Raw genomic sequence first — 27,123 nt, forward strand, 5'->3', positions numbered from 1 at the left:
GAGCACCGGGCCCTGGGCGAGCGCCCCGGCGCAGGCGGCGGCGCATGCGCGGGCACAGGGCGCATGCGCCGAGAGGATCGGAGGCGCCTGAGGCGCGCGGGAAGGTGGCTCCCCTCAGCCGCGACCCTCCATGGGGACCGCCAGCTGCACCGGGTAAGGCGGAGCGGAGTGGGACCACGGTCTCTTCCCCATAGCCGGACCAGGCGCTGCCCGGCAGGTTTCCATCTCGCGATCAAACTGAGCCTTGTCCCGAGAGCCCACGCAGCGGCACGGCACGGCGAAGTGGGATTCACCGTGACCACCACCAGATGGGTCAATCTTTCATCCTTACCTCATAAATCCGACAAGATGTACAGCCACAGCCCGTACAGGACTCGACAGACACCTCAGGCTCGAGCAAGAGCCTGCTTCCTGCAGAGCCAAGCCCCTGCACTTCACAACAGCACCATCGGGCAGTGTGGATGTCACATTTAGACTTTTCACAACGAATCTGGTATTACTGAGACTCCAGCTACTGAAATCAGCCCAACGCGGAGAGCAGAGGAGCACAAAGAGCCATTGTGGCTCATGGACATATCCTGGTAGGAGCTCCCTGAAGGGCACAAGGAATCCAACACAATTCCCAAAGAGGTTTTAGGAAGTTCCTGTAGGCAAATACTGCTGTTTGTGTTCATTTCACAAGTCCTAACAGCTGCTCTGGCAATACAACAGTATTCACAAAAGAGAAAAGAGCTGGTGACACTACCCGAGTTCAGTACTTTTTTGGGGTGCGGGGGGGGATTTACACATCCCATTTCTGTCTTTCCAGCTCCAAAGTGAATTTCACACTTTACACTCTGAAGATGTACTTTGCAACTCAAAGCCATCTGGTAGCTTCTGCTTTAGAGCAGCTGTACCAGTGACTATTACCCTCTCAAAGCGATTAATGCCATCAGTAGTAAATGGAAACTTGGAGTAATGTGATTTTCAGCACTATTCTATGCTACTGAAAATTACAAAGAACCATAAAGCAAGTTACCTTTTCAATGCACTCAAAACATACTGTATCAAAGTTACCTCAGAAACATCTCTCCACAGTTCAAGTGTGGCTGTGATCCATTCCTCCTCAGTGCCCTCTGCTTTCTGCTCCACGGTAAAGAAGCACTGAAGAAATGCTCACCAAAGCAATTAGAATAGGAACTGGATAGCTGAGATCCCCTAGTTATACACTACTGATTATACTGGTTATACACTACTGATGATTTTAGATTAATTTAAAAAGAGGTGGAAAACTGCATTCATATGAAGAGCCTCAGGAATGGCAAACAACAGGTTTTACAACAGTTGTTGGGGTTTTCTGCTACATGGTCCCAAACCAGCACTTGAACCTTACAAACACTTGAGAATTATCTAGAAAAAAAGTGAAACCCAATAGGAATTAAATTAGTTTTGAAAGGAATTCAATTGCACTTGGGTCAAAACAGCAGTTAGGACAATTAGCTTCTTAGTTTTCAATTTACAACTTTGGACTTCATCTCAGATTAAGATTGGCACTGTCCCTCTATGGCCATGGATTCCACTATCTAACAGAATGTAATTTTAAGGTGAAAATAAATTAGTCTTTGATAAAGGATTAAATGTGTTGTAATATAATTAATACATACATACCTAATTCAGGTATGTAGGAAACTAGCACGGAATTCAGCTCATGAGCTCCCCTGTGCTACTGAGCTGTACCATATCCCTGTGGTTCTCTCAGCCATTCCCATTATTATTCAGGCACTCTGAGCCATTTTATACACCCAACCTTAGGGCTCTTTTTACAGAAAATCCTAATAGACCATATTCTGCAAGTCATACAGCTTCAAAGCATCTCAGATCAAGCACCCATCGCAACCAGTAGGCATGTTAGTGCATTGTCTACAATCCTGCCAAAAGGAAAACTCCTTTTTGTTGCCCTATTCAGACACTTCATTGTCATCAGCATCCAAGGATATCCCTGTAGATATTGTCTGGAGAACGAGTAATTTTCAGTTACGTAATTTACACCAAAGATCAGTCATTACTTTTTGTTTAATATATGCCTTTTAATTTAGAATTCTTTTTAGTCTGAGAGCTACTGCAATTCCTCCTCCCAATTTTATTACAAAGTTAGCTATCCCATGTAATCCTGAGTGTTCTTAAAAGGATGGGGTTTTTTTAGCAGAAATTTCATTTGTTATCAGTGAACTCAGAGATACACTTCTGTTTCCTGCAGAAATTTTAACTTACTGTTCAGAAAGGCTACTACAGATCATAGTTTATATGAAGAATGTGAAATTAAATGTAAGTGTATTAAAAGTATAATTCTCTAAACAGATCCAGTGATTATAGAAAATTCAGTTGTTTACCCCAGACCCAAATTAACAGAGTCCAAAGGGGTTCCATCCACCAGATTAACTACAACAAAGAAATTACTAGTTCAGTTGGATGGAGAAATAGAAGCAATTATATCAGGTAACGGACTAAGTAGAAGGGCTTTTTGAAAAGTAGAAGCAGAATTCAGGTGTCAATCTTGGAACTAATCATTTAGTAAAAGCATTTTTGTAAACTCTGCAAACTGAATCAGTCAGTGACAAAGGTTTATTTTACAGGAGGAATGGAAACACGTACAAGGAGTTGGAGAACGGGGATGGCCACTATAATGTAAGTACTGAGACATTCTACAGTACAAAGTCAAATGATGAGTCTGGACTGATGGGATCAGTTATGAGTGTTGGGAGCTCATACAAACTAGAAATGACTGAAAAGTCCCCAGCTTATCACAGAAAGACTATGAATCAGAAATGCAATACAGCCATTGAGGAGACAGATGTGATACTTTAACGGATATTAACTATTTTCACCAAAAAGCAGGAACTATCTACAGGGAAATACCTCGTGCCTTTGCCATGAGCCATCATCTGGAATATCCATTTGTTTCTGGTCAATCCTATTCAAGGAAAATTCATTCAAACTGGAATAAATGCAAGCAAATGTATGTAGGATGATCAGAAATAGAGAACTTTGCTTTTGAGAGGTGACTAACATTTCATTTTGTCTAACAGATGAAGTCTAAAGGGTTTATGTCTCAAAGATGAACTGAAAAATTAAACTCAGCTGGAACACTTCAACTCTTTAAGCTGTAGAACAATAGTGACATGACAGACAAAGCATTATAAATACATTGGCACAGACATAGTTAGCTTCACTACCAAACAGTTCTAAACGTGCTTTCCAATAGTGTAAGTCAGAGCCAAATCCCAAATATTCTTATAATGGCCCTTTGCTAGTAGTCTAGACAATTACAGCTCATAAACCCTGACAAGGCATTAACTTCATGACTCAGCCCAACGTTCCCTATGTTTGGCTCAACACCACAGTAACATTCTCTGAATGTTTCTAACAATGCTCCATAACAGTTAAATGCTTTAACAGCACAGTCCACCCAGATGCTCCTGTGTTTGTCCAAAGCAACTGAGCACACCAACTCCCAACAAAAACATTGCACGTGCCCATTTCAGGAATGCAGTTATGTTTCCCCCAGGGATGAGGTAAAGGCTTTCATTTTAAGACCTGCTGTCACAGCCACAAAGCCAGCCTGTTAACACACACAAAAGACCACATTGTCGTACCTTCACAATCCCCTATAAACGCCTATAAAATGATTTATTTCACTCACACATGAGCCACACTCAGGTTAGGCTGCCTTTGAGGTACAACATGGTAGGAGAAAACCCTCTGCTTATCCGAGAGAAGACTCCTAGGAGAAGGCCTTGCAACACCAGGTCTATAACCCAACCAAATGATCTGCAAGGTTAGATATCATGATCACTTTGCAGTTTCCCTTATGAAAAGCCTTCCTCAGCTTTCCAAGTGTTATTCTTTAAACCAGCCAATTCCTTAAAGTCCCATCACATGCACTTGACCTGGTCCTGTCCGGGATGTGTCTCACTGAAACAGCACCCAATCCTATTGCCATTCCAGTCACAGCTACAAGGAGAGACGCAGAAGATCATTTTTTTCCATAAACACATCGCACTGTTCAAAGTTTTTCATCTTGAAATTTAATTAAAGAAAAACATCTCGAAGTGATTAAGCACATCTGACTTCCAGCTTCTTGTAATGGCACGAGCCAGTGCAGTGAGTTGTAGAAAGCGAGCTCAGAGTTTTATTTTCATTTAAAAAAAACGGAAGAAAATGAGAAAACTGTCAAGATGTGGTCCGAGTGTGAGGTCCTATTACAAAAGTGCCTGTTTACTTGTAAACAAGATTAAAATGTAGTGAACAAAGTCTCATACAGCTTAAACAAAACCACTTTTCTGAAGCAGTACAAGTCATGTTTCAGGATCATAAGAACACCAAAAGCAGAAAACAAAAAAGGCAGAAGAATCACATAACATTACTTACTAAAATGATAAGTAATTTACATTGAATAGTAATAGCTTGACATTTTTATTGCTCCAATGGTAGCATTTTAACAAGTAAATGTAGTGAACTGTCATAGTGGGACAATCATAAACATACTTATAGGTTTGCATGTGGAGTTTTGTACCTATCAAGGAAAGCATAGAAATTTTCATTTATCAAGACCACATCAGTAAAAGTGTTTTCTGTTTTAAAGCCACCCATCTATTAACTGAACTCACTTCCTAGACTTGTTTCTGTATGTCCTGGAGCACTTTTTTTCCCCCTCCTATGGTAAACCAAGTTAACAGATGCAGGTGGGCAATCAGCAGGTAGGAGCTTTGATGCTGTGCCAGTGTTCTTTAATACTTCAGTACTCCTTAGATACAAAACTTACTAGATACAAACCCAAATATTTCCTAGAGAAAATCCAGAAAGTAAAGTTAGTGTCAAAATGTTGATATGAAAAACTGAACATTGATTTGGTAGACAGTGACTGCTTTTAAAAATCCACTGCAAACTCACACTACAGATAGTTACACTAGTTCCCTTTTCTCCTTACTCCCTGCACATTGTGTTCTCTTTTGCTGGAACCAGTCAAGGCACTTTCTTTACTATTTCCATTACACTTTGCTAATACTGATATCTTACGTTGCCACAGATTCTTTCCCCAATGAAAAAGCATCCTTCATAAAGACATTTACCAATTCATGCTGACTTCTTATGGTCAACGATGAGCTTTTCTGTCTTGTCAGATAGAATTACCTGCTGATTTTTCAAAGCTGAGGATAGCCCAGGCAAAAAGGAACCCAGTAGGCAGAGCAAAAGTGCACAGAGTTCACAGCAGTACTTACAGCTGCCTTCCTTTTTAAACGAGCTATGGAACGTGTGTCTTTCAGATGCAAATATAATACTGTGTGCTGGATTTGCATTTTAATGCAAATTTATCTACTTACTAAAACATGGAGCTTACTGTAAATGGCAGTTTCAGCTCTCATATTCTTTACCAGCTGCTTTATGGCCACATATTTACATGTCTATTAAAACACAAAGAAGAGACCCTTTCATTGTTTGAAGACTATGCAGTTAACAATTAAGAACAAAGTACAACATATAGAATTTACATATTTGAAATGTAAACTTTAAAAACTAACATTCTGTGCTTAAGCACCTTGTGGTGCCCTGGAGAGACCCAAGGACAGACAGCCTGCTGTGGGCAGAGCAGGACATGGCTGGGCCCATGGGACAGAGACAAAGGGATGCAGGTGGGAAAGCTGAACCACCACCACCACCACCACCACCACCACCACCTTCACCACCTTGTCCTGCCTTGGGTCTCTGGTCATATCACAGGATTGGGTAGCCATGGCAGAGCCCAGAGAGACCAGGGCCTCCTGTAGCTCAGGGTATTCCCTTAGCTTGGCACAACACTTCACAGGAACTAGACAAATCAGGCTGAGGAGTTCCGAATACGGTGAAGTCAGCACTGACTGAAGGGGATTCTGTTAGCAGCAAGACTGAAGACCACTCAGCATTCACCACTGGCAATTAATAGAGCTCTCATTCTGCTTGCCTGGTCTTTCAGTTGGAAAAGAACATTTTGAAATAGAGTTACATAAAGAACCTGCTGAGAATTCTTGAGTTTCTTACACACAAAAGGCAAATAACAAAGTTCTGGCATAATAGTAAGAAACTTCCATTGTTCAGCTAATGAAGCTAAGCTCCCATCACTTACTCCAGAAACTTATTTAAGGGAAATACACAGAACTGGGTGTGCTGTTTCAGTTTTGGTTTACATGGCATTTTCCTGACATTATTTTTTTTAGGATGAGTTGTTAACTGGAAGCTTATATTGGAGAGAACGCTGCTTAGTTCTCAGATAGGAATCTGAGTTGTGAGGTGTAGCTAACGGTAAATTCAAACAACAGCTTTTAATTCATTATGTTACAAATGCAATTACACAGCTGTCACCAACCTGCCAGTCAAATGAAACCTCTGCAGCAAGTGTACAAATTGCAGAATCTGAACCATCAGTCTGTGACTGGAAGCTACTGCAAGCGCTGGAGCCTGCCACTCCTCAGCTGCACATAAAAATGTCACGGGATTTGATGTGAGGTAACAACTTGCATAAAACTGGCCTCTTGTAAACACTGTGTACAAGAAGTCTGCCCTATGACAGTCATTAGAATGCAATGGTCTTACAAATACTGCGTTTTAATACAGTACTGCATACTGGAAAAGTTGCAAATACATTCAGAGGAAATCCCAAGTAACCCTGAAACCAAAAAGCAATTTGAGATGATGTGGTGAGGAGTCAAGCTGCTGCAAAGAAATGCCTGGACAATTGTGAAGATACTCATCACAATGTGCAGATACTCAGTCATCTGCTGGGTTTTGTCTGATTTCTTATTTCAATTTAGGAAAGGGAGGGAACTTGCATCAATTTTCATTTCCTTACTATTACTGAGTGGTCTTGCTTAGGCCAACTATCACAGGAAGCTTTTCTACAGTTAATTCCCTGCCTAAGATCAGGCAAACAGGGAAAAATCCAAAAATACTTATGAATTCCACAAGGCACTTGTGGTTCTTCAAACTGTGCCTGAATAGCAAAACATATGCATGAACCTTCCCAACTGATCCACTTCCTTCCATCAGCATATTTGATGGGCAACTACTCATTTAGATAAAACCTATTTCCACTGGAAAGGAAGCCATGTCACTCAAGTGCTGAAGTACTATCAGGGCTACAAAAACACCAAAAGTGTTACTTCAGCTTTGATTTGGCTGTTCCAAATGTTTCTCCTTAGTAATGAAGGTGTCCAATTAATGAAACTTTTTTTCCCTCACTTACAAACAAAAAAAAACTTGACATCCATATATTCCTAAATTAAAGGGGCTTTAGGATATTTAGCAGCCACCATCTACCCCACAAATGCAGCTCTTCCAAAGGTGAACAATATTCAAGCTTTCTGTTTCAGGTGCTACAAACACCACCTGAAATCCTTTAAAATATGAAATAAAAGACAAAAATGCTATGTATTTTTCCATCCATTTACTAAACAAAGTGCAACTGAGCCCTACACATCTGATAGTATGTACAAACTCCTTATGGCTTTACCATAAAAAAAAACATGTGAGTGGGTCTATACAATCAGAGGGATACGAGCAAGGGTAATGAGTAAAACCACATTGGACTGTTGGCAATAGGAGCTATATTACATTCTGTAAACCTTGGCATACCACACTTTACATTATGCAAAGAGTAACTATTTACAAATCCATAGTGGGTAAAAGAATTAACCCCCTAATGTAGATGATGATTTTGCAAAGTGCAGGACAAAACCAGTGCTGTTGATTGTGAGTCCAATGCAAGCAGGTTATACTAAAATCATTACTACTGGACGCTTACCTGGACATTTTTACTGAGGGTTTCTAGGACTGCAACATTCAGAATGAAAGAAGAGTATGACACAGCATTAGGATGCATGTTTGAGGACAGCAAATACAGAAATTATAAGGCAGCATGCTCAGAACAAGTTTAAGCAGCACTGATGTTAGATCCCTAGTGGCAACTCTATCAGTTATTGGTAATGTTAAAAATTCAGAGTGCAACATAGAAGCCTCATTTAACATAAAAAAAAATGTGCAAATTTTTCTCTTCTTAACAAAAGAAAGTAACATAGCAAGGAAGATACTCTACTGAAGAACATTAAGTCACAGCAAAGTAGACCATCTTCTTTCCAAAATCATCTACAAGGCACTAAGGGTAGAAAATGACAGGTAACATGAAAGACCAAATGATGTTCCTCAGTCAGGTCGAAATATGGGATATTTTGGTAAGAACTCTATTAATATTACCTGTTGAAGAAGGGAAAAAGACAAAAACAGAACACAGTAACCAAAAAGTTTCAAACCTTCAGCACAATTTCCATGCAACATCACCTAGTATGTGAGACTAAACATATCTGAGATGCTCTGTAAGGAGGGGATGTTGCCCAGAGTAACAGAGATTTCAGTCTGTTTGACACACAGGGCTTCTGGACACCTGAATTTTTTGGGGTGACTATCTCTGTTCTTCAAGCCCACAGTCTTCATGGCTATACATGAAAGTGAATGGGGGAGAAGCAGGACCACCAAAATACTTCAAATGCTGCTTTCCTAAATGGACTGTCTTGGTTAAAGCTTTATGGGATTCAGAGCTGGCAAAAAAAGGGAAAAATCCAGACAAAAACCATAGAGATGAAACATCTCTGCACAAATAATTTGCATAATAATTTTGTATACCAGGGCAAAATGTGGGTAAGCATTAAAGAACCATGGAGTGGTATGGGAGTCACACCAATGCACACAGTCCCAGCTGATCTCCCGCATCACAAATTACAGCCCAAACCCAAGTGCACTGCAGTGCAAACACACAGTTGTTACGAGGAGAAAACATGTTTAGTGGTGACAAGTTCTAAGTCTCGAGATCTGCCACGGCTGCTCCTGTTAAAAGGGCCATCATGGGTGTACATCAAACACAACTGCAAGCTTTTCAGAGACACTATATTTCAGATAAGGTGACATTGTAGTAAGTTAAGGATTTTCCTTTTCAAATCAGTTATGCTGAACACCAAGAAGCAGAAGTAACACTTACATATTCCATCATGTTACTGGTTTCACATTTCCTTTTACTCAGCTTCCAGTGCAAACCCAGCTAAGAAAATAAATATCAAAGGATTAATGCATTAGCACAGCTCTGGTTTGATGAGTAATGTAACGTGCACTACCAATACCAGAGTGTTAGGATCTGGAACACTTCAGACACAGGTTTAAGATCAGTAAAAAGTAAGGAATTATAATAAGATTGTAAAATTCCTACAACATGTCAATTATGAAATTTACTGTTCTCAAAGCAGAAGCCCCAAGCACTCTGACTTTTCTTACCTTATGATATAGTCTGTTATTTTCCCATTCTAATAACTTCTGAATTGATCTTCTAGTCTAAAAAAAAATAAGTAAAAACTGTATTATAGATGGTTCAGAAGCCAGCTTCATCCAGAAGAATCTTCCTCTTGCATTGCTGGTTTAAGATTAAAGTAAGTTAGTTTTATAGAAGTAGAACCAAGCAAAAGAGAAACTATAAATGGAAGTCCAACCACTTCAACTTCTTACTCCTCAACATCACATCTTCACGAAAAAAGAACACCCAGTTTTTGTGTTAAGACTCAACTTTCCCAGAATTCATTTACTTCGTTAAGAGATCCTTTTGAATTGGTATTCCTGCCTACCATAGCCAAGGCAATAGAACAGAATCTCCCACATCCTCTTGGCCAAATTCTGTACCCACTGCAGTCTACTGACAACACAATTTACACACAGGTGATTCCCAAATTTTGCTTACGTAATTGTTATCTGAATCCTGAACAAATCTCACCACCACAGACTTCCATCTCACAACAAATACTTGCTCCTGGATACTAAAGTACATGTTCTGCTCTTTCCCACAGTTGTGGGAAAGGAGATGATTTTTGGAGTTTCAGTCATTTTTAAGGTCAAAACAAGAAAGACCACTGTGATGATGTACTCTGATTCCGGCACGGTATGCCACAGAATTCCATTCACCTATCTCTTTGCTAAAGCTAGTAATAGTAGGTGAGCTACAGCATCTCATTTAAAAAAAGACACAAAGACTTAGAAGTGGAGAATCCACCACTTCTTTGTAAGTTTTTCCAGTGCCAAAGCTATCCTCAGCAGTAAAAAGTACCTGTTGTTTCCTGTGGTGACTGTCTTTAGTTTCCTATTGCAGCCTTTGGAACTCAGTAGCGCCTTTCATTGCGAGGTAAGTGCACAAAGACTGGCTGGGCTGGAGTTCATTTTCTTCATAGCACCTTTATGGTGCTGTGGTTTAGATTTAGGACTAAACCACTGTTGATACTACATCAGTTTTAGCTACTGCTGAACAGCACTGACCAAAGGGATATTCTATGCCATATAATGTCATGCTAACAATATGGGCTATTCTTTCCAAAGCAGTCCATTGCCCAGAGACAGGTGTTCAGTGATTTGCCTTTGCATCATTTGGGTTTTCTCCTTCACTTACTAAACTGTCTTCATCTCCATACATGAGTTTTTCTTACTTTTGCTTCTTTGATTCTCTCCCCAGTCCTGCCTTGGGGGATGAGGGTGAGTAATCGAGGGGCTGGTGGGTGTTTAGTTGCTTGCTGGGTCCAACTCACCACAACAGAAGATTAAGAACCATCTTATTCTTGTGACAGTGATCAAATCACTCTATAAACACACACACATACCCACAGAAGTAACATGATCTTCCCTACTCCTACTTGGTACATATTATTTGCAGCCTTAAGAATTAACGCTACAACATCACGTGGGCATTTATTTATATTTTCAGTAGCACAAGAATATTAAATATGTCTTTAAAACTGCAAATTTTCCATCTGTATCTCTCAAGCATCTTCCTCTGCAGTAAGAATGTTTATAAAGGCAGCTAAAATGAGCTAAAGTCTTGCAACCTTTTAGTGCTACAGGCTTCAGCAAGTAGCAGTTTCACAAGTTATCATATTCTGCCCTTTGTGTATTTAATTTCTAGTGTTTTTCTTAGCCAAATCTCAATGCCAGTCAGTGCAACTGTTAATTCCTTGAGCATGATGGCAAGTTTGACAAAATACTTTGTCTTCTCTGAAAAGCAATGCCTAGTCCTCAGTTTTGCTTTGTTTTATTAAAGATAAAGCCAGATTACTTTTTTAACAGATTTTTACTTAAGATCTTTTCCTACAATTGAATTGACAAGTGTGAGAGATAATTTACTCAGTGCACCTACATACTATGTACATTCGTGGATAATAAGATTTTATGGCTACAAGACTTGCAAACTATGTAGCTGCAAAGAACAGCATTACACTATACCTGTTACGTATCTCTTAAACCTTTACTGCTGTGATAAATCAATTCTAGATGTAAACCAGAGATTACTGAGATCACATTTACTTCATAGTGCTTAAACACTTTCAGAATTATTCCTTTGGACCTGATCACAAGAGTTACCAACTCTCTGTTGGGGAAAAAAAGATAAATACAGAAATGAAAAGGGAAGGATTTCAACATGCCAAATAGAAAATGAATTTGTATTTGTTCTTTATAGAAACAGCAGAGTAAAATACGTCAAATAAAGCATAGCTCTGAAATGTTCTGGTATCTACTACATGTGAAAAAGGTGATTTTTAATTTCAAAATTATATTTATTCTGGGCTGTGGCTCTGTGTGCGTGGGAAGAGGAAAAGTAACTTGCACTCCAGTCTGTGAGGGCCTGTGCCCAGTTCTGCACTCATTTAATGCAACTCTTACACCTTTAGATATCCTGGGAAATGAGGGTATCATATACTCTATCCTGTTCTTCACACTGAGATGGGATTAGCTATTCCTAAAATTATTAATGGGTAACTTGGCATCATTTACTTCATTAACAAACATAGTTTTTCTATTTTCTAAAGAAAATAGAAATTTGAATGCCAGACAAAAAAGGGTTTGCAATGGAGATGACAATATTAAGTGTTATTTAATGTTATCAGCAACTGCAAAATAAATAGAGTAAGAAGAATAAACACTTACTCTTTTGTTAAGACAAACTACAGGCCACAGGCTACAGCCCAGCGTGCAGCAGCAGCACAGACAGCCACAAAGCAGCCATTTTACATTGATGGGGAGATTCTTTCTTAAGCAGGCATTCACACGACTGATGCTGGTCTTGAATTCTTCTGGGGCAACCTGCAACAGAAATGCTGAACCTCAGTGGGAAGCCATTACAATTGTGTTTGCTCAAAAATTGCCTCTACAGGATAAATAAAACATAATGCCATTATACAATATGACCCCATCCTCTAAAACCCTGGTCACCAGTGAGCAGGAAAAGTCACTTTTCTTAAAACAACTTCATTTATGGTACATGCTTTGCAAAAATCTGAATTAAAACATTGCTTAGATGAACAGCCTCATCCTGACTTACTGCACCACTCATAAATGAATTGGCCTGATAACAGTGGCCCCAAACAAAACCAGAAGCGGGACACAGCTTTGTAGTAAAAATACATCACATAGAAAAAAGGATAATATTGTCCAAATTAATTTCACACCAATGGAAGATACACTGTGCCTGAATGAGGGTGGACCTCTGTCCATAAGTGAGTTCCTAAAGTGGTCTATACTGACACAAGGCCACAACTTCACTTGTGGCTGCTTCCTAAAATAGGGAAGCCTAGAAAAACATAATCTGGGTTATATTCAAGGCAAAGAAATGCATCTTGTGCAGGGTTATGAGTGAAGCCTAGCTGTTAAAAACAGCTCCTTTAAATTAAGAAATATTCAGTAGAGCTTACTCAAAATATTTTCTATGTATTGCCACTGCAGGGTCACAGCAGAAACCCGCATTTTCTATCAGAAATGAGCTCTTTTCTCACAGCAGCATGTTACTTACACAGGAGTGAGAGCACTCACCTATTTACACATCCCAGATCCCTCATCTCTCCACAGAATCTAAATAACTTCTGACAAGTCCAATATGGATTTGTGGAATTGGTTCCATGGCACTCTTAGTTGTAACACAATCCAGTGTTTGAATGCACAAAAGCAGAATAATCAGATCCAATTTCAATATACTTCCCCAGCCAGACACAACTCCAAGAAATAAAGATTCTTCCCTAACTACTTGCCATGTTGAAGAACAGACCTCTGGAATTAGTGTCTATACAAAGCTGTGCAACTACTACATAATCCCTCCAACCAAGCAAGCCCAATTCTGTGCATTTGATTCTGCAGACAAGGGCAACAACAACCACAAAAAGCATTAATTCAATGACAAAGACTTCCTTTCACCAAAGGAGCAAAACTATGTGACAGGAAATGGAGAGGACCTGATCCTCCTACTGCCACCTATTCACAAGTTACATTCATTAAAACACTGCAGGAAAGGGAGTAAATAAATACAACATCTGTTTCCTGGCCATTCAGCTCACCATGCACATAGAGTCAGAGGTCACCTGCCTCTGTACACAAGCCAGGCCTCTAGTTAGCTATATAACATCAGAATTTAACATTGTGATTATTTTATAGCAGGAATAAGTACACAGAAAGAATTTCTTTTGCAACTACGCAGGCTCCCCCCCAGTATTAATGAGACTGTCTTGTAAATCTTTTATCACATACAAATGGAGGAAGTGAAAAGATTTGCTTTAGACTGACTGGGATATCAACATTTAAATGTATTTTACAATTGACATCTTAGTTTAAAAAAGCAAGCGAGCAAGAAACTGGCAAAAAGAAACAAGAGCTCCCATGTACTGGGCCTTTTACAGTGAACATAGTGAAAACAAAATCACATTGTAATGCGGAAAACTAGCCTGGACTTCAGGTATCTGAAAGAGTTTTACAGATCTCTTTCCAATGCCAGCTCCTGTATTTAGGGCGTAATGAACACTAGATGCACGTGAGCAAGAACCATTTCAGTGTGGGAGAGTGGTTTGCAGTAACACACAAGTGGGTTGGTTGTGCACGGTACAAGTGCACATTGAGATGACATACATGAACAAGTGGGCATCCTCAGCTCTCCAGGCAGTTTACATGTCAAAGAAATGCCATTTGTACATATCTAAACATCAGGAACAAGTCTTTCAGAATTTGTACATGTATCATTCTATCTGTTTATTTCGAAGATAAAATAAGAAGGGGTTTTTTTTACCTCATTAGTATTTTTGTGGTGAATCCCACTAAGAAAAGGCAGTGTTTCCTTTTCTATTAGACACAAAGCTTACTGGACCTTGACAACAACACACCCCAACCCCAAAATACACCTAACAAAGGCAATGGGATTGCAGAATCTAGAGTTTAACATGAAGAACTCTTATCAGTGGTAACACCCAACATGAAAAGAGATCACACAGGGCTAATAAAGCCCCGGGATGGTGAGATTCCCTGTTTCTGTGCTACTTTCAAGGGAGTTGCTGGTCACATCAGGTTAACAGTTTGACGCTGCTTTACAAGAACAATGCTGAAGTGCTCTCCCCCTTACAGAGCACAGCACTGGGAATGGCTACACTAGAAACCAACTTTGGATGCCACCAAGAAATAGAGAACAACTATTTCAGAACCTTTGGGATGATGCTTGCCTTAGTTCAGTAATATGACATCACTGCCTTACCTGCAAAATTCAAAATGAAACGGGAAGTTTAGGTTAGATACAAGGAATTTCTTCACTGTGAGGGTGGTGAGGTGCTAGCACAGGTTGCTCAGAGAAGCTGTGAATGCTCCATCCCTGGCAGTGTTTGAAGCCAGGATGGATGACATGGTTTAGTGTGTAGTGTCCCTGCCCATGGCAGGGGGTTGGAACTGGATGATCTTAAGGCCCTTTCCAACTCAAACTATTCTATGATTCTAATGCACCAAATACTATCATGTAAAGGTGAATCTCTCAGCTGCAACATAAGATGAAATTTCTCAAGATGGTTTTGGCTAACTCAAGCTATTGGATGTGTTTCTCCCTTTAGGAAATGTAATCACAACAAATACTTCAATAACATCTCTTCATTTAGAAACTAAAGGAGCTAGTGATCAAGTTAAGCCTCATTCTGTGATGAATAGAAGCAAAACACAGTTTTGTTGCTCTCAGTTTATAGCTCAGTAACAATTAAGTATTGTTACAAGTGACAAACAAACCATCTGTAAAAAACATAACTGTTCTAATTTAATAATAAAACGGGATCCAACTGAAACAGTAACCAAAGAATTCCGGTGGTTTTCTAGCATAATTCTAAACGTTGCCATTCTTGTGGGTACAGATACTGAAAAGGTAATGAAGTGACTAATGTATTTCAAACAGAGAATTAACAGCATCTCATGCACAAAGAAAGCTCCCTCAAAGTCTAGTTTTGAGTCATTTTGGAAAGTAACTCTTGCAGAGTTTCTGTCTGGGTCTTGAAAAGAATGAGATAAGTACATAGCTCCTGGCTGTGCAGTACACCTTGTAAAGAGACATTAGGTCCTTTCAGGTCTTTAAGGGAAAGGGGAAAAAAAAGCCAACCCAAAAACATAAAAGGAAAGGAGGGGGTGTCATAATATTTTACAACAGGATGTGAGAGAATCTACAAACACAGGAAGAGAGCAAGCAAATCCCAGCAGGCCTGAGCCCTCTCCTGCAATCATGGTGATCACAAACCCTATCAATCACATGCTGCAATGGGATCACAATACCAAGAGCACATTTTATGGCCAGTGTTTCCCTGCACTGCACAGTAATCGCTGTGTGGGACCCTCAGCGTTTGAAGAGCAGAGGAAGAAACTCCACTTTCTTCCTTAAGGTTCACCACCTCCAGCATTTTCTTGTCACCTGGAGCAATGTGTGCTATTGTTTCATGTATCATGAAGAGTATTTGCTGAAAGCATTTAAATGCTTGCTCTAGAAGAATTAATGATCCTATAAAACTGTAGCACACACAATTTAGATTTAGGCCTAAGTTCAATCACATTATTAAAAGTTCAATATTGCCTCTGCATTAAGTGCAGGCACATCTTTTCTTTCGTTATTCAGTTGGAAAGAATGCTCTATTTGAAAGCCAAGCTCAGTGTTCATCAACCAGCTGAAGCTTGTGCTCATACTGCAAGATAAATATTAAGTCAATCCAGCTGAATTAGTGAGGCCCAACATCTGACCTACCTGATATTGCCCTTTGTTTTATTGTCTATCCTCAAATATACAAATTCACCTCTCCCCCAAAAAAAGCCACAAACATGTCTCAATTAAACATGTAAGATGTAATTACATGCATCTGGGCTTGAGGCAGATTTACAGTAACTATCCAGGCTCTGTAAAATCTGGGAGAGGAGGAGGAAGGGGAAGGAGATGGGAGAAGATGGAAAGATTTCAGATTTAAAAGCAGAAAACCAGCAGGTTTGATGTCATCGTTATGTAGGTGGGCAAACTGAGGGTCAGAATGCTTAAGTAAATTCTTATAGCTACATAGTGGCATAAATCCAGAAAGTTGGTGATTTTGGGATAAAAGTATAGCCAGACAGTTTTATCTATTTAGGATTTTTATTGTGCATTGGATAGGTTTCCATCCGGTGTTTAAAAGCTCAGATCTTCATCTGTATTTATTTTAAAAGAAAAAGCATAGCATAGAGAACTCCATCAACCCCACCTAATGGCTTCATCTTTTACACTCCATTAGCAGGTGGGTTATATTATTAATGTCCATTCACAGCAGACAACAAAGCCATTAAACTTAATGTTACCCAGCCACTGAATAAAGTATGGCATTGCTTTATACTAGCTGAGTACTTAGGTGAGCTCATCGTAAACATTTTCATCACAAATTGTTAATAGAAATGGCCACTATGCATTCAAAAGCTAAAATTTGTATTTTAAGAACAGTAGAAGATGTTAAAGTGGTGTTTCAACTGACTACAGTGCTTGGTATTGAGGGTATTTGAAGAAAACCTAACTAGAAACACTGACTGAGTTTCCATTTCCAGTAGGGTGCAGGTGATTCACTGCCACAACCAGAGGAAGCAGCAGATTATTTCTTGCAATTCAGGAAAGTATTAAAACCCAGAAAACCCGCAACGGTGGTTTTTAATGTCATTCATGGCAGCATGTAGGAGGCAGCAAGAAAAATGTGTTTACTGCCTCATTTGATTAGCATTTTCCTCTGACAAAAGGGAACTAATTTATTTCCAAGGTCTCCCTAGAAAGCTCCTCAAATCCAATATGAGAAAAAGATAAGGGGATATCAAGAGTCTCAACAGAAGCAGAATACTTATACACAGAAAATCCCTGCTCATGTGATTCATGTTGCCACTGATTGCATCTATAGAACAAAAAGGGTAAATGCCAAGAACTTCCTCTTTCCTCTCTCTGCCAAATGAAGTCCAAGCAGTCAACTGAGCTATAAATTAAACTTTTGTTCACTGTCTATTTAACAAGAGGAGGACAATCAAGTGGAAAATGTGACAGGCACTGATGTTCCTATTAAAAAGTGTAGGTTTGGGGGGTTGGGTTTGTTTTGGTTTTTTAACACACATAAACGTATTTTACAGAGACAGAAAGAGATGAAATGATATAATCAGATTAAGTTTTAACATTTCCTGCCAGGCTTATTTATAATGACCTACAACTTGACTAAAAACATAAAAATTGCTATTTCCAAAACGTCTTCTGTGGCTTTTCTATGATCAGAAAGAGCTTTGCAGGAAAGAATGAAACTCTGATATGCAAGGTAGGAAAATGCAATCGGTGTTATCACCAGCCCTCACATTAGATGCTATGGAATCAGTAAGATTTTTCCTTTTGAGCTCAGTGAGATTCTGAAGCAAGGCCAGAGTTCTCTTACCAACCAAAACCTCCAAACAGCATCTGCTTTTCAAGTGTCCTGATATCAAAAAAGCTGGACAAATTGAACACAAGGATTTTATTCACGATGCTCTGGGGTGAAAGGAAGGCAAAGAACCCCAGATGGGTTTGGAAGAACCAGGAGACACCATCCAGCTGTATTTTAGTCTACTGTTACTATGACTCAACAGCTCCTGCAAGAGGCAGCAGAGGCAGTAGCTCTATGGTATGACACAGAGAAATCAAAGAGCCAAATAAACTTGCTCCTAACAAATTGTGGAAAAGATATACAAGATAGAAAACAGCAAAAGAAAAGCACTGGAGTGAAAGAGCAGGAAGAAAAATCCTAGAAAAAAAGAATTCAAAATTTAAGTCTAAAAAACCCCAAACACAATTATGAAACTTATGTAAATACCATGATCAAGAACTTGGTTAAAAGACTTCATTAATAGCTACAAATTAATACTTATTAAACTTGCATTTATGACAGGACTCCAGGGAGAGCAAGAGACTTGTCATCACCTCTTTTCAGAACTAAATTATTGTATTTCTGAGAAGGTACCAAAACCCCTACATTGTTTGTAGATTTAACACTGTTTTGTTCCTTAAAGCTTCGATAAGGATTCTCTTCCGGAGATCTGTCTAAATACAAACTCAAGGCTTGACAGACATGTTAAGAAGCTAGTCCGGTATTTGGAATAATTTACTTCACAGAGGAAGCAGCACAAACTCCAGATATCCATAAAGCTTGCTTGCATGTAGATTGCCTGCACGAAACCAGCATGATGTCGTGTTGAGCTTTGCTGTGTTTAGAATAACAACGACAGCAATCCCTGCAAATCATTTTCCTTGTTTCAAAGCACACTATGGGCACTGGGCATCAACAAGCGGGTTCACACAGGGCAGTTCATTCTGTCTTCAGAGCTGTGCTGGCCTGTATCTGCATGTATCAGCATGTATCTGCAACACACAAACCACTGAATGTACTGGATCTTCCCATTGAAAAGAACAGTTTAATCTCACACTTACCTTCCCTGTCAGAACAGAAGGAAATTCTGTATCAAACTTGTTGCTCAAGCCAAACCTTGAAAACAAAAGAGACAAACAAAATATATTCCACCTAACTTACTTTGTTTCCCTTAATTTAAAAAAAGTCATAGATTTTGTACTTTTAAAAAAATCTATTCATTTCTTTTGCCCTTAAGTTTAGATTGAAAGCTAATGAAATAATGTAAGTTTGTATAAGGTCTTGCGTATCATTCATAAGGTCATTTACAAGACAGAGAAATGTAGTTCATTGCCTTACTTCAATACCTTCAGGTCACTGAAAGTGGAAAAAATTCTTTTACAACTGGATAGCAGCAAGTTCCAATCTTTAAGAAAACACCCCTCCATCTATTAAATTCCAGTTTTACAGGGTTCAGTAATCCTTTTCCTGCTATTTTTCATATTCATGCAATTTATTCACATGCAGCAGATAAAGCCAGTTATAAGGAACCCATTTGTTACCAACTTGGAGATTTATAAACATATAGTTGTAAAAAATCACCTTGGGCTGAGTTAAATCATCTCATGCAAAACATGTAATAGCCTACACAGAGAACAGCTTTAAAACAACTATGAGCTTCAAGAAAATTAAGTCTTGGGTATCACTGTGACTATTTTCCATTGAAGTGTTCATAGTTAGCAAGAGCTTCATTACAAACAGTGCAACCTGCAGGGAGCTACACTTGCTTGTAAACCTGTGTCACCACTAGCTCCCAAACTACTGAATCAACAGCAGTTTCCAAAGCTAGTGTGGTGGATCAGCAGGACACCAACAAGTGCAGGTGACTGGGCTTTATTTTCTTTAAAGAATGTAAGTAGGCAGGAAGTTAACCAAGAAATTTGACTGCTACTAAACCTGTCAGCTGCTGCAGGACACAAACTCTGATCTCCCATCCCCTCTGCTAACTGCAATCTTTAACCTTTGCAATTCAGCTGTTTAATACAACAGCAGCAGCTGGCCTCTCAGCTACAACCTTTACATCTGAACAGAGCTTCAAGTTTGTAAAGTTAAATGTATAGTACATCAAATTCACTGCCAGCTCTGCTGACCCCTCTCCTGACTATATCTGTTCAAAAAAAGACCCAAAAGGATCCCAGACAAAAAGGAGAGCACAAATACAGGTGGGTTTGTACTATTTACTTCAGAAGCAAACCTTCTGGAGACGGAGTATTTGCTTTGAGCAAACTGACACCTACATACTCCTTCCTGCTCACCTGCACATATACTGGTGTTGCTGACATGCCATCAGTCCTCTATCACTATACAATACATACAAACAGGGTAGTAAGTCAGATATCCACACTTGGCAATGAACTTTTTTGGAAGTACACAAAAATGTAAAATAAACCTTAGAAAGGAGCATATTAACTTGTGCTGTCTTCTGAAATCCAGTGAGCAAATTGGAATGTTGGTCATCAATGCTGGTGAAGTGCAGTCAAGTTCTTCAATGGCTAATTAAAGAAGAGCCTTGGAGCACCAGTCATGTAAAACACTAAAAACATACCCCAAGAGTAGATCTTAACCGAAGTGTTTCCCAACCTTTATCTTTTAAGTACTCTAAGCACTGTAACCAACTGCCACCTCTTTGCATTTGTTTCAGTCAACACACTTTCATGGAGAAGTTTCTAGAAGTGAATGAGTGACCTGAACATCAGCACAGTGTGGGCTGCTGTGTGTTGCAAAGCCAGCACGTTAAATTGGTGCTACAAAAAACAACAGTAAAACCAGTGAGGTTTTAGGCAAACACCAAGGTTACTGATACAAGCGCACTTTGCAGAGGTTACATTCTTAGCAAATGTAACCTGGCAAATCAGCCTCTGCTTTTTGTGGCTTTCCTTTTTAAGCTGAAATCTGCCAAGTTTTGTTATGCTATATATTTCTTTTTAAGAAAGCCTCAAGAGCAATGACGTAGCCTTTTCAGTCTTTCAAAAATCCAGAGAAGACCGATGATGTGAAGCATATACACGAGCTTGTTCTGAGGAATATGGACTTTCTGTCTAACAGCAATGATCACAAAGTTGTAGCAATTAGACAACATAATAAATGAACGACTAGAACATTCAGGTAATACTGCAGAATTACTTACTCTACTCATATAACAGACTAATTCCACTTAAGTCATTCCAAAGGTCCACCTAGCCCAGAACAGACTCCTAGAGTGTCCAGTAGCAGATGCCCAGGAAACAGCAAAAGGAAAAAAGAGAAATAGAAAGGCAAATGTGTACAGGCATTTCCCCAGAACGCTCTTCTGACCATCAACAATTCGTAGTTCAAAAACTTCCAAAGCCACAGGTTGTGTCTTTTATCTCACTGGTCACATATACTCCTTGAAATTCCCATTGCATCCCTGGTTTCCATAAAGAAGAACTGAAATCACTGCTTTCTGATTTAGATCTATGGAGAATACGAGACCACAACATATTTTATCACATTAAATTTGAAGGCTGATAATGTCATGAAACACATTTAAAACCCAAAACTTATCAATCGTCAAGACATCCTAGTTGGTTATAACACATCCAAGGGACCTCAGTTACAGAAATGCCTCTTTTACACTGCCCTGCAAATGGCTAAAAGAATAGAAAAGGTTTTGACTATATCAAAACCAGAACTATGCTACATTATAATACTACATGCTGTCAGCATCACTGATGGCTTTAGCACAACTTTATTACAGCGTCTCTAGAAGTTTTACAGACTCTCCTTGCGATTACCACCCAGTTCAGGAGCATTTACTTTCTCTTAGGGCACAGGGGGCAATTCAAGAGCCAAATAAAAAGATTTATTTAGTTCTTTTTAGCAATGTTGAAGCAGAACGTTCTGTAGTTCTCCAGCTTTGCAAAACTCTGTACAAGTGCTGAAGTATTAGAATACTTAATGTAAAAAAGTTAAAGTCCTAAAGTCTTGATTAAGAGATAAGTAGCTTCATGATACTTTGGTTGCAGTTTTCTTGCTGGATGACAATTATCTCCAAAAGCCAGGCACTGGTTCCAATAGGCAACAGAATGACTAGGAAGACCTCACTTTCTAGTTCTTCTGTCTCTCCTTCCCTGTTTTAACATATGGCATCAGCAAGTCCCACCATCTCATTTTCCCCCATTAGTGAAGTGGGGAGAATGCAACTTCTCATAGGAGTTGTAATAATCAACAATCCATCTTCAAATTAAAGACTGAAATGAACACCCTGAACCATTGCAGACCCCACCTGCAACAGGTATCACACTGTAAATTGAAGAGGCTTATAAAGCCAAGGAAATAAGGTTTCCTCTCCCCAGAATTGAAATGGGAAGACTTTATAAAACCCCTTCTGCTATCTAGAACATATAGGTGCTTTACCTTCTTTTTTTTTTTTTGACTTAAGTAGCACTTCGTTCTCATCTATCCCACTGCTGTATCTATAGATAGTAATCACTCTTACTAGTCTACACAAGCCAAACCTGTTCAGTCGCCTCTCATACAATAGGCTCTCCAACCTCCTCTCAGCACAGCTCCTTTCCCGCACCTCATCCAGTTTATGTTTAACACCTGAGCTCAGATCCTACAGAATTCTTTATGAGGTATCATCTAAGCTTTGTCCAACATTTGAGAATAAAGAAGACAGTCATCAAGAGCCCTGAGCTGCAATCTCCTTGCACACTTCTCTTCCCAGCCTAGGACCTTTTCCTATGAAGTCAGTAGAACTGATAAGCATCCTCACATATGGATGACACTTTGGAAAACTAAGGTTTTGGTAACTAGCAGAAGGCTGAGGTAATTTGCTATTTTAAATACATGGAATTTTAAATATGGGGAAGCTGGAGTCATATCAGACAATAATCAAATACCACCTTATCACAACTGAGAGCACCTGGCTTTTCCCCCACCTCCTCTCATTGTTGACAATCCTTTCATAGCACCTGGATTGTGGATCCCTGGGGGCACTCCTACAGAAAATACAGTAACAAAAATTCACTTGTATCCAAAACAAGGAGGTTTGCAGACTTAAGCAGGAATCACAACCTCCATACTAAGGGCAAAAATATGCTTAATGGCTATTTCACTGCCTTACTGCTATCCATCCACATGGACTTAATGATATGGAAAAAATTCATCAGCTAAATAAAAACTTACAACCAAGTTAGAGTCTGTTTACTGCTCTGGTTTTGAATGAAAGTTATTGCTATTGCTATGGTCTGCATATGACTCAGTCTTCACTAAAACTGTTTATGTTGAGATACTTGGATAGACCAACCAGTCATACTGACTATGCAAGAAAGAGCAAACAGTGAGTTTGTACCTTCTTAAACCAGAATCTCAGAAGCAAATAAAAGGCATTTACTAGGTCCTAGCAATTTCTCTATGCTAAAATTCAAAAGCTTTCAGAAAATAATAATGACTGTTAGTTAACTTTTTCACAGTGAGGATTTTCCACAGTGTTGAACAAGATGAGCAGAGATTTTACTAACTGCTTTCACGTCCTCTCTCTGTGAGTAAAATAAAACAAGTACACTTTGCATGATCACTCTCACCATGCACAGGGTTAGCTAAACAGTCAGTAGACAAAGCAAGATTCTGCTAAAACTCCTAGGAAGATTCTTGGAAGTTATATTTAGTACTGTTTGATATTGCAGAACTCTGTTAGGGTCAGGAGCTCACTGACAAGGTCATAAGACTAAAAACTCTCATGAAAGAAGCTAACACATAGTTTGAACCTACTAACTTGAGAGCTTTACAAAAGGACTGTACATGACAAGCTAGACCAGAAGATAACCCTGGAATTAGAGAATTATCCCTTCTCTATACACCAGAAGTATCCAAGAAAGCCACTGTCAGATGAGGAACAGAAGGCATCTGAAACAAAAAACCAAGGAAAACAATGGCTTTTAAAAAAATAACTTTCTTCTTCCTTATTTATTTCCTCCTTTTCTCTTAATAGTGTCTGACTCATTAGGACAGAAATTTTTATCGGACAGGTTTAGCAAACAAACACAAGTTTTACTCAATGATATATCTTATTTCAGTAACTAGAGCAGGCTCCTTCTGAAGCCAACTGATTTCAAAAGCAGCAGCATCTGTGTGATCAAGAAGTGATAGAATTTCAGAGCTGATACAAACCACAAACTCTTCAGGAAGCAAAATATTCCCCATTTAACAGTGAGGTTAGGATTACATACTGTGGTGTCCAGGGTTTATTTGCACTTTACTACTAACATCCATTATGTTTTCATTAATATAAAGAGATTTAAGAATACATCATGATGCTCCTTTCTACCATGGAGGCAGGTATACTTGTTACAGGAGGAGGGCAGGGAAGAGTGGAACAAAGGGAAAACAAGGTGGATGGGAGTTCAGTTCGGGTAGTTACAAGGGCATGTATGCTAGCTCCTGGTTTTCTCACCACTTACAAGTACTGTCTTCTTTTGATGCAGACATCACTAATTGACAGAATTCTTAGAGATGCTTCTTCCCATCCCCAAAAGATGCTGGAGCCAAGAAGGATCTTTGAGGAACATCATTAATATACAAAAAGCATCACAGCAGACAAAGCAAATGGGTACGTAATGTTTTTTCCACTTTAATGCTTAAAACCAGTTAACTAATAAAACGGGTATGTGATGTCCTGAATATTCTGCTCGTGTTACATCCATCGTTTAGTCAGGCTACATGTTATTTGTGGTCACGGCAGAAGGAAATTCCATCAACACAAGCAAATACACTGCAGAGCAGCAGAGCAACTACCCACTGACAACTGCTCAAGGCAAACCTGGCTCAGACTTACATGATGGACACAGTATCAAATCCAACATTAGTTCTCTAGGATGACAGCCTTCCCCACCCAAAGTTTTTGCTGCAGACAGCTAGATCACACTGCACCTATTTACAGAGAGAAATATGGTTTATGCAATCCAAAGACCCAAAGCAACACAAACTTGATGAATCCCTACAATACAAAAACTTCAGTACCTCCCTCCCTGCTTGAAAGTGAACGTTAACAACCAACAACTTGCTATGGAGGTGCTTTGATATATTAACTCCTCTACTTGCACAGGCAGGAATACTAAGGAAATCCCTATGTGTAAACATTACACATAAGGTCACACAGTTCGCTCATCTTCTGTCTCAACTGTTTAACCAAGCAGCAAATTTTGTCCCTCATGTTGTGTTCTGATGACAAGAACACTTCACCTAAACCAAACTCACAACCAAGTTCGGAGCAGGTCAACTACCCACGGCCATGTGCATCTGCTGCAGCGCAGTGCAGAGGCTCCGTGGCTCTGCTCAAGCAGAGGAGGATCACAGGGAAATTTCCTCACAGGCTGCTCATCCTCATAGGCTGCTCCTCCTCAGCCTCGCAAGCTGCTCATCCTCACGTCATGTAGCCGTTAGTTTTTTATCTAACGGGTTATTTGGACAGAGAAGCACATACAGCACTGCCAGGCTAATTAGCTGCTGCTCTTGCACTCACCAGCTAACTAAACTTCTGTTGTTCATTCCTGACTTTAGGTTGCCTCGAGCTACTATGGAAAACAGTTAAGTTTTTCGTTTTAACACGTAGAAAGCAAAACTCCCCTCACACAGCAGGTGACGGGAGCGGGCAGGGAGCAGGGCTGTAGGTCACGGCAACGCGGGCAGCTCCCGGCCACAGGGGAAGGGAGGCTCAGGGCAAACAGGGACGGGGCACAGCCCTCCTCGTGTCCTCCCCCCTCCGTACCGCCCGCGGGCAGCCGGGCCCCGGTAGCTCGGGGCTCCCTCACCACAGCACAGCACAGCACACCGGCCTGTCACGCTGCCCCGTGCCCGCCGCCAGCCCCCGCTCCTTACACGGTGATGTGCCCGGCGCCCCGTACCGCTACGGGATCCGGCGCATCGCGGGGCCGGGGCAACTCCTGGCTCCGCACCACCGGCTCGGACTCCTGCTCCTCCTCTTCTTCCTCCTCCTCCTCTTCCAGCTCGTAGATAGTGTCAAAGTCCGCCATGTTGGGCAGTAGTACGCTCATCTCAAGCCCTCCCCCCGCGCGGGCTGAGCCACGCGCCTGCTCACCGCGCGCTGGGGGCGGAGCCTCATGCGCCGGCGGTGGCAAAGGGAGCCTGATCGCGCAAGCGCAATGGAGTGTGAGGCGGCGTGTACGGTGATGGGGGAGCTGGTTCTGTGGGGCCGCACGACGGCCGCTCACCTCTGTTCAGAGTTGGGGCCGAGCACCGGGCCGCCCTCCGGGCAGGCGGTATCCCCTACACCCGCCGCGGTGTCCCGGGAGGCGCTGTCCGCAGTAGCGGGCGGTCGAGTTGCGGTGGGTCCCGCTGATAGGAGGCCGCCGTCGTGCGTCACGTGCGCGTGTCCTTCCCGCCTCACCGCAGGGGGCAGCGAGGTCATGAGGAGGCTGCTGAGGGAAGACGATGGCGGTGGCTGCTCAGTTGGCTGTGGGTACGGTGAGCGGTGCTCCTCAACATGCTCCTCATGGTGTAAGCCCCTTCACAGGTGTATTAATAAGGTGGTTTTAATAAAAGCGGCTGGTAGATGCTTTTTCCCCTCTTCCCTTTTCACTTTTCACTGCCTGCTTGTGAAGTTTTTACTGCCAGCATGGCCGAGGTGAAGGTGGGTGAAAAAGGGATGGTTTTCATGACAAGGCATGTTGAGTTTCCCCTAATTTTTGAGATGGTTGGTTGGGGTTTGTTGGTCGGTTTGGGAATTGGGTTCTGTGCAGGGTAATGGAGTGGTGAGAGGGAAGAAAATCTACATAGGAGTACTAAATTGTGGAAGAAAAGTGTTTTGGAATAGTTGAGAGTGGAGGAATGGCCCTCGCACACAGGTGTGAATTATTACTGAGGTAAGATTAGTTAGATTAGCACTTCATTAGTCACCTGCTGCAAATAGAAAGTAAGCCATGAAAGTGTTGGTGTTTGTAGATGCAATACAGGAATCAGAAATGAGATTCAGAGAGGGTTTGTGGATTCTTTGGGTTTGGGGTTTTTAAATGTAGCTACCACAAAGTAATGGGTTTGGTTTGCGGCACATCTGAATTTCTGACGCACAGCTACCACAAGGAAGGAAGCTCATCTCATCCTAAAAGAAGGAGAATGGGTCTCCATCCCTTTCTGCTGGTTCTAGGAAAAGACTTCCCTCATAAAACATCTTTGCTGTTGTTTTTCAGAGCTAGTTAGACTGCAGCAAAGTACATATTACTTGATTGTGAAAAATCTTGCTGCTTCTGAAAGCAAAATTGCATTGACTACAGTTTTATCTGTGTCACATACTCTTACTTCAGCACATTATCCATCTTATGTGAAGTTGCAGGTAAATCGCAATCTAATGACT

General features: G+C 40.5%; 1 protein-coding gene across 1 annotated transcript; it reads right to left on the reverse strand.

Moving 5' to 3' along the window:
- Positions 1 to 4,074: 4,074 nt before the first annotated feature.
- Positions 4,075 to 25,807, reverse strand: CHIC1 (cysteine rich hydrophobic domain 1; the record flags this gene model as incomplete). Its single annotated transcript, XM_080624624.1, has 6 exons — positions 4,075 to 8,262; positions 9,041 to 9,100; positions 9,331 to 9,387; positions 12,016 to 12,171; positions 18,812 to 18,866; positions 25,632 to 25,807. 6 exons carry the CDS (start codon positions 25,805 to 25,807, stop codon positions 8,212 to 8,214), a joined length of 555 nt encoding a protein of 184 aa, XP_080480750.1. The 3' UTR covers positions 4,075 to 8,211.
- Positions 25,808 to 27,123: the final 1,316 nt, after the last annotated feature.

This window comes from Psittacula echo (assembly GCF_963264785.1).
Source record: "Psittacula echo genome assembly, chromosome: 8".
Lineage (NCBI taxonomy): Eukaryota > Metazoa > Chordata > Aves > Psittaciformes > Psittacidae > Psittacula > Psittacula echo.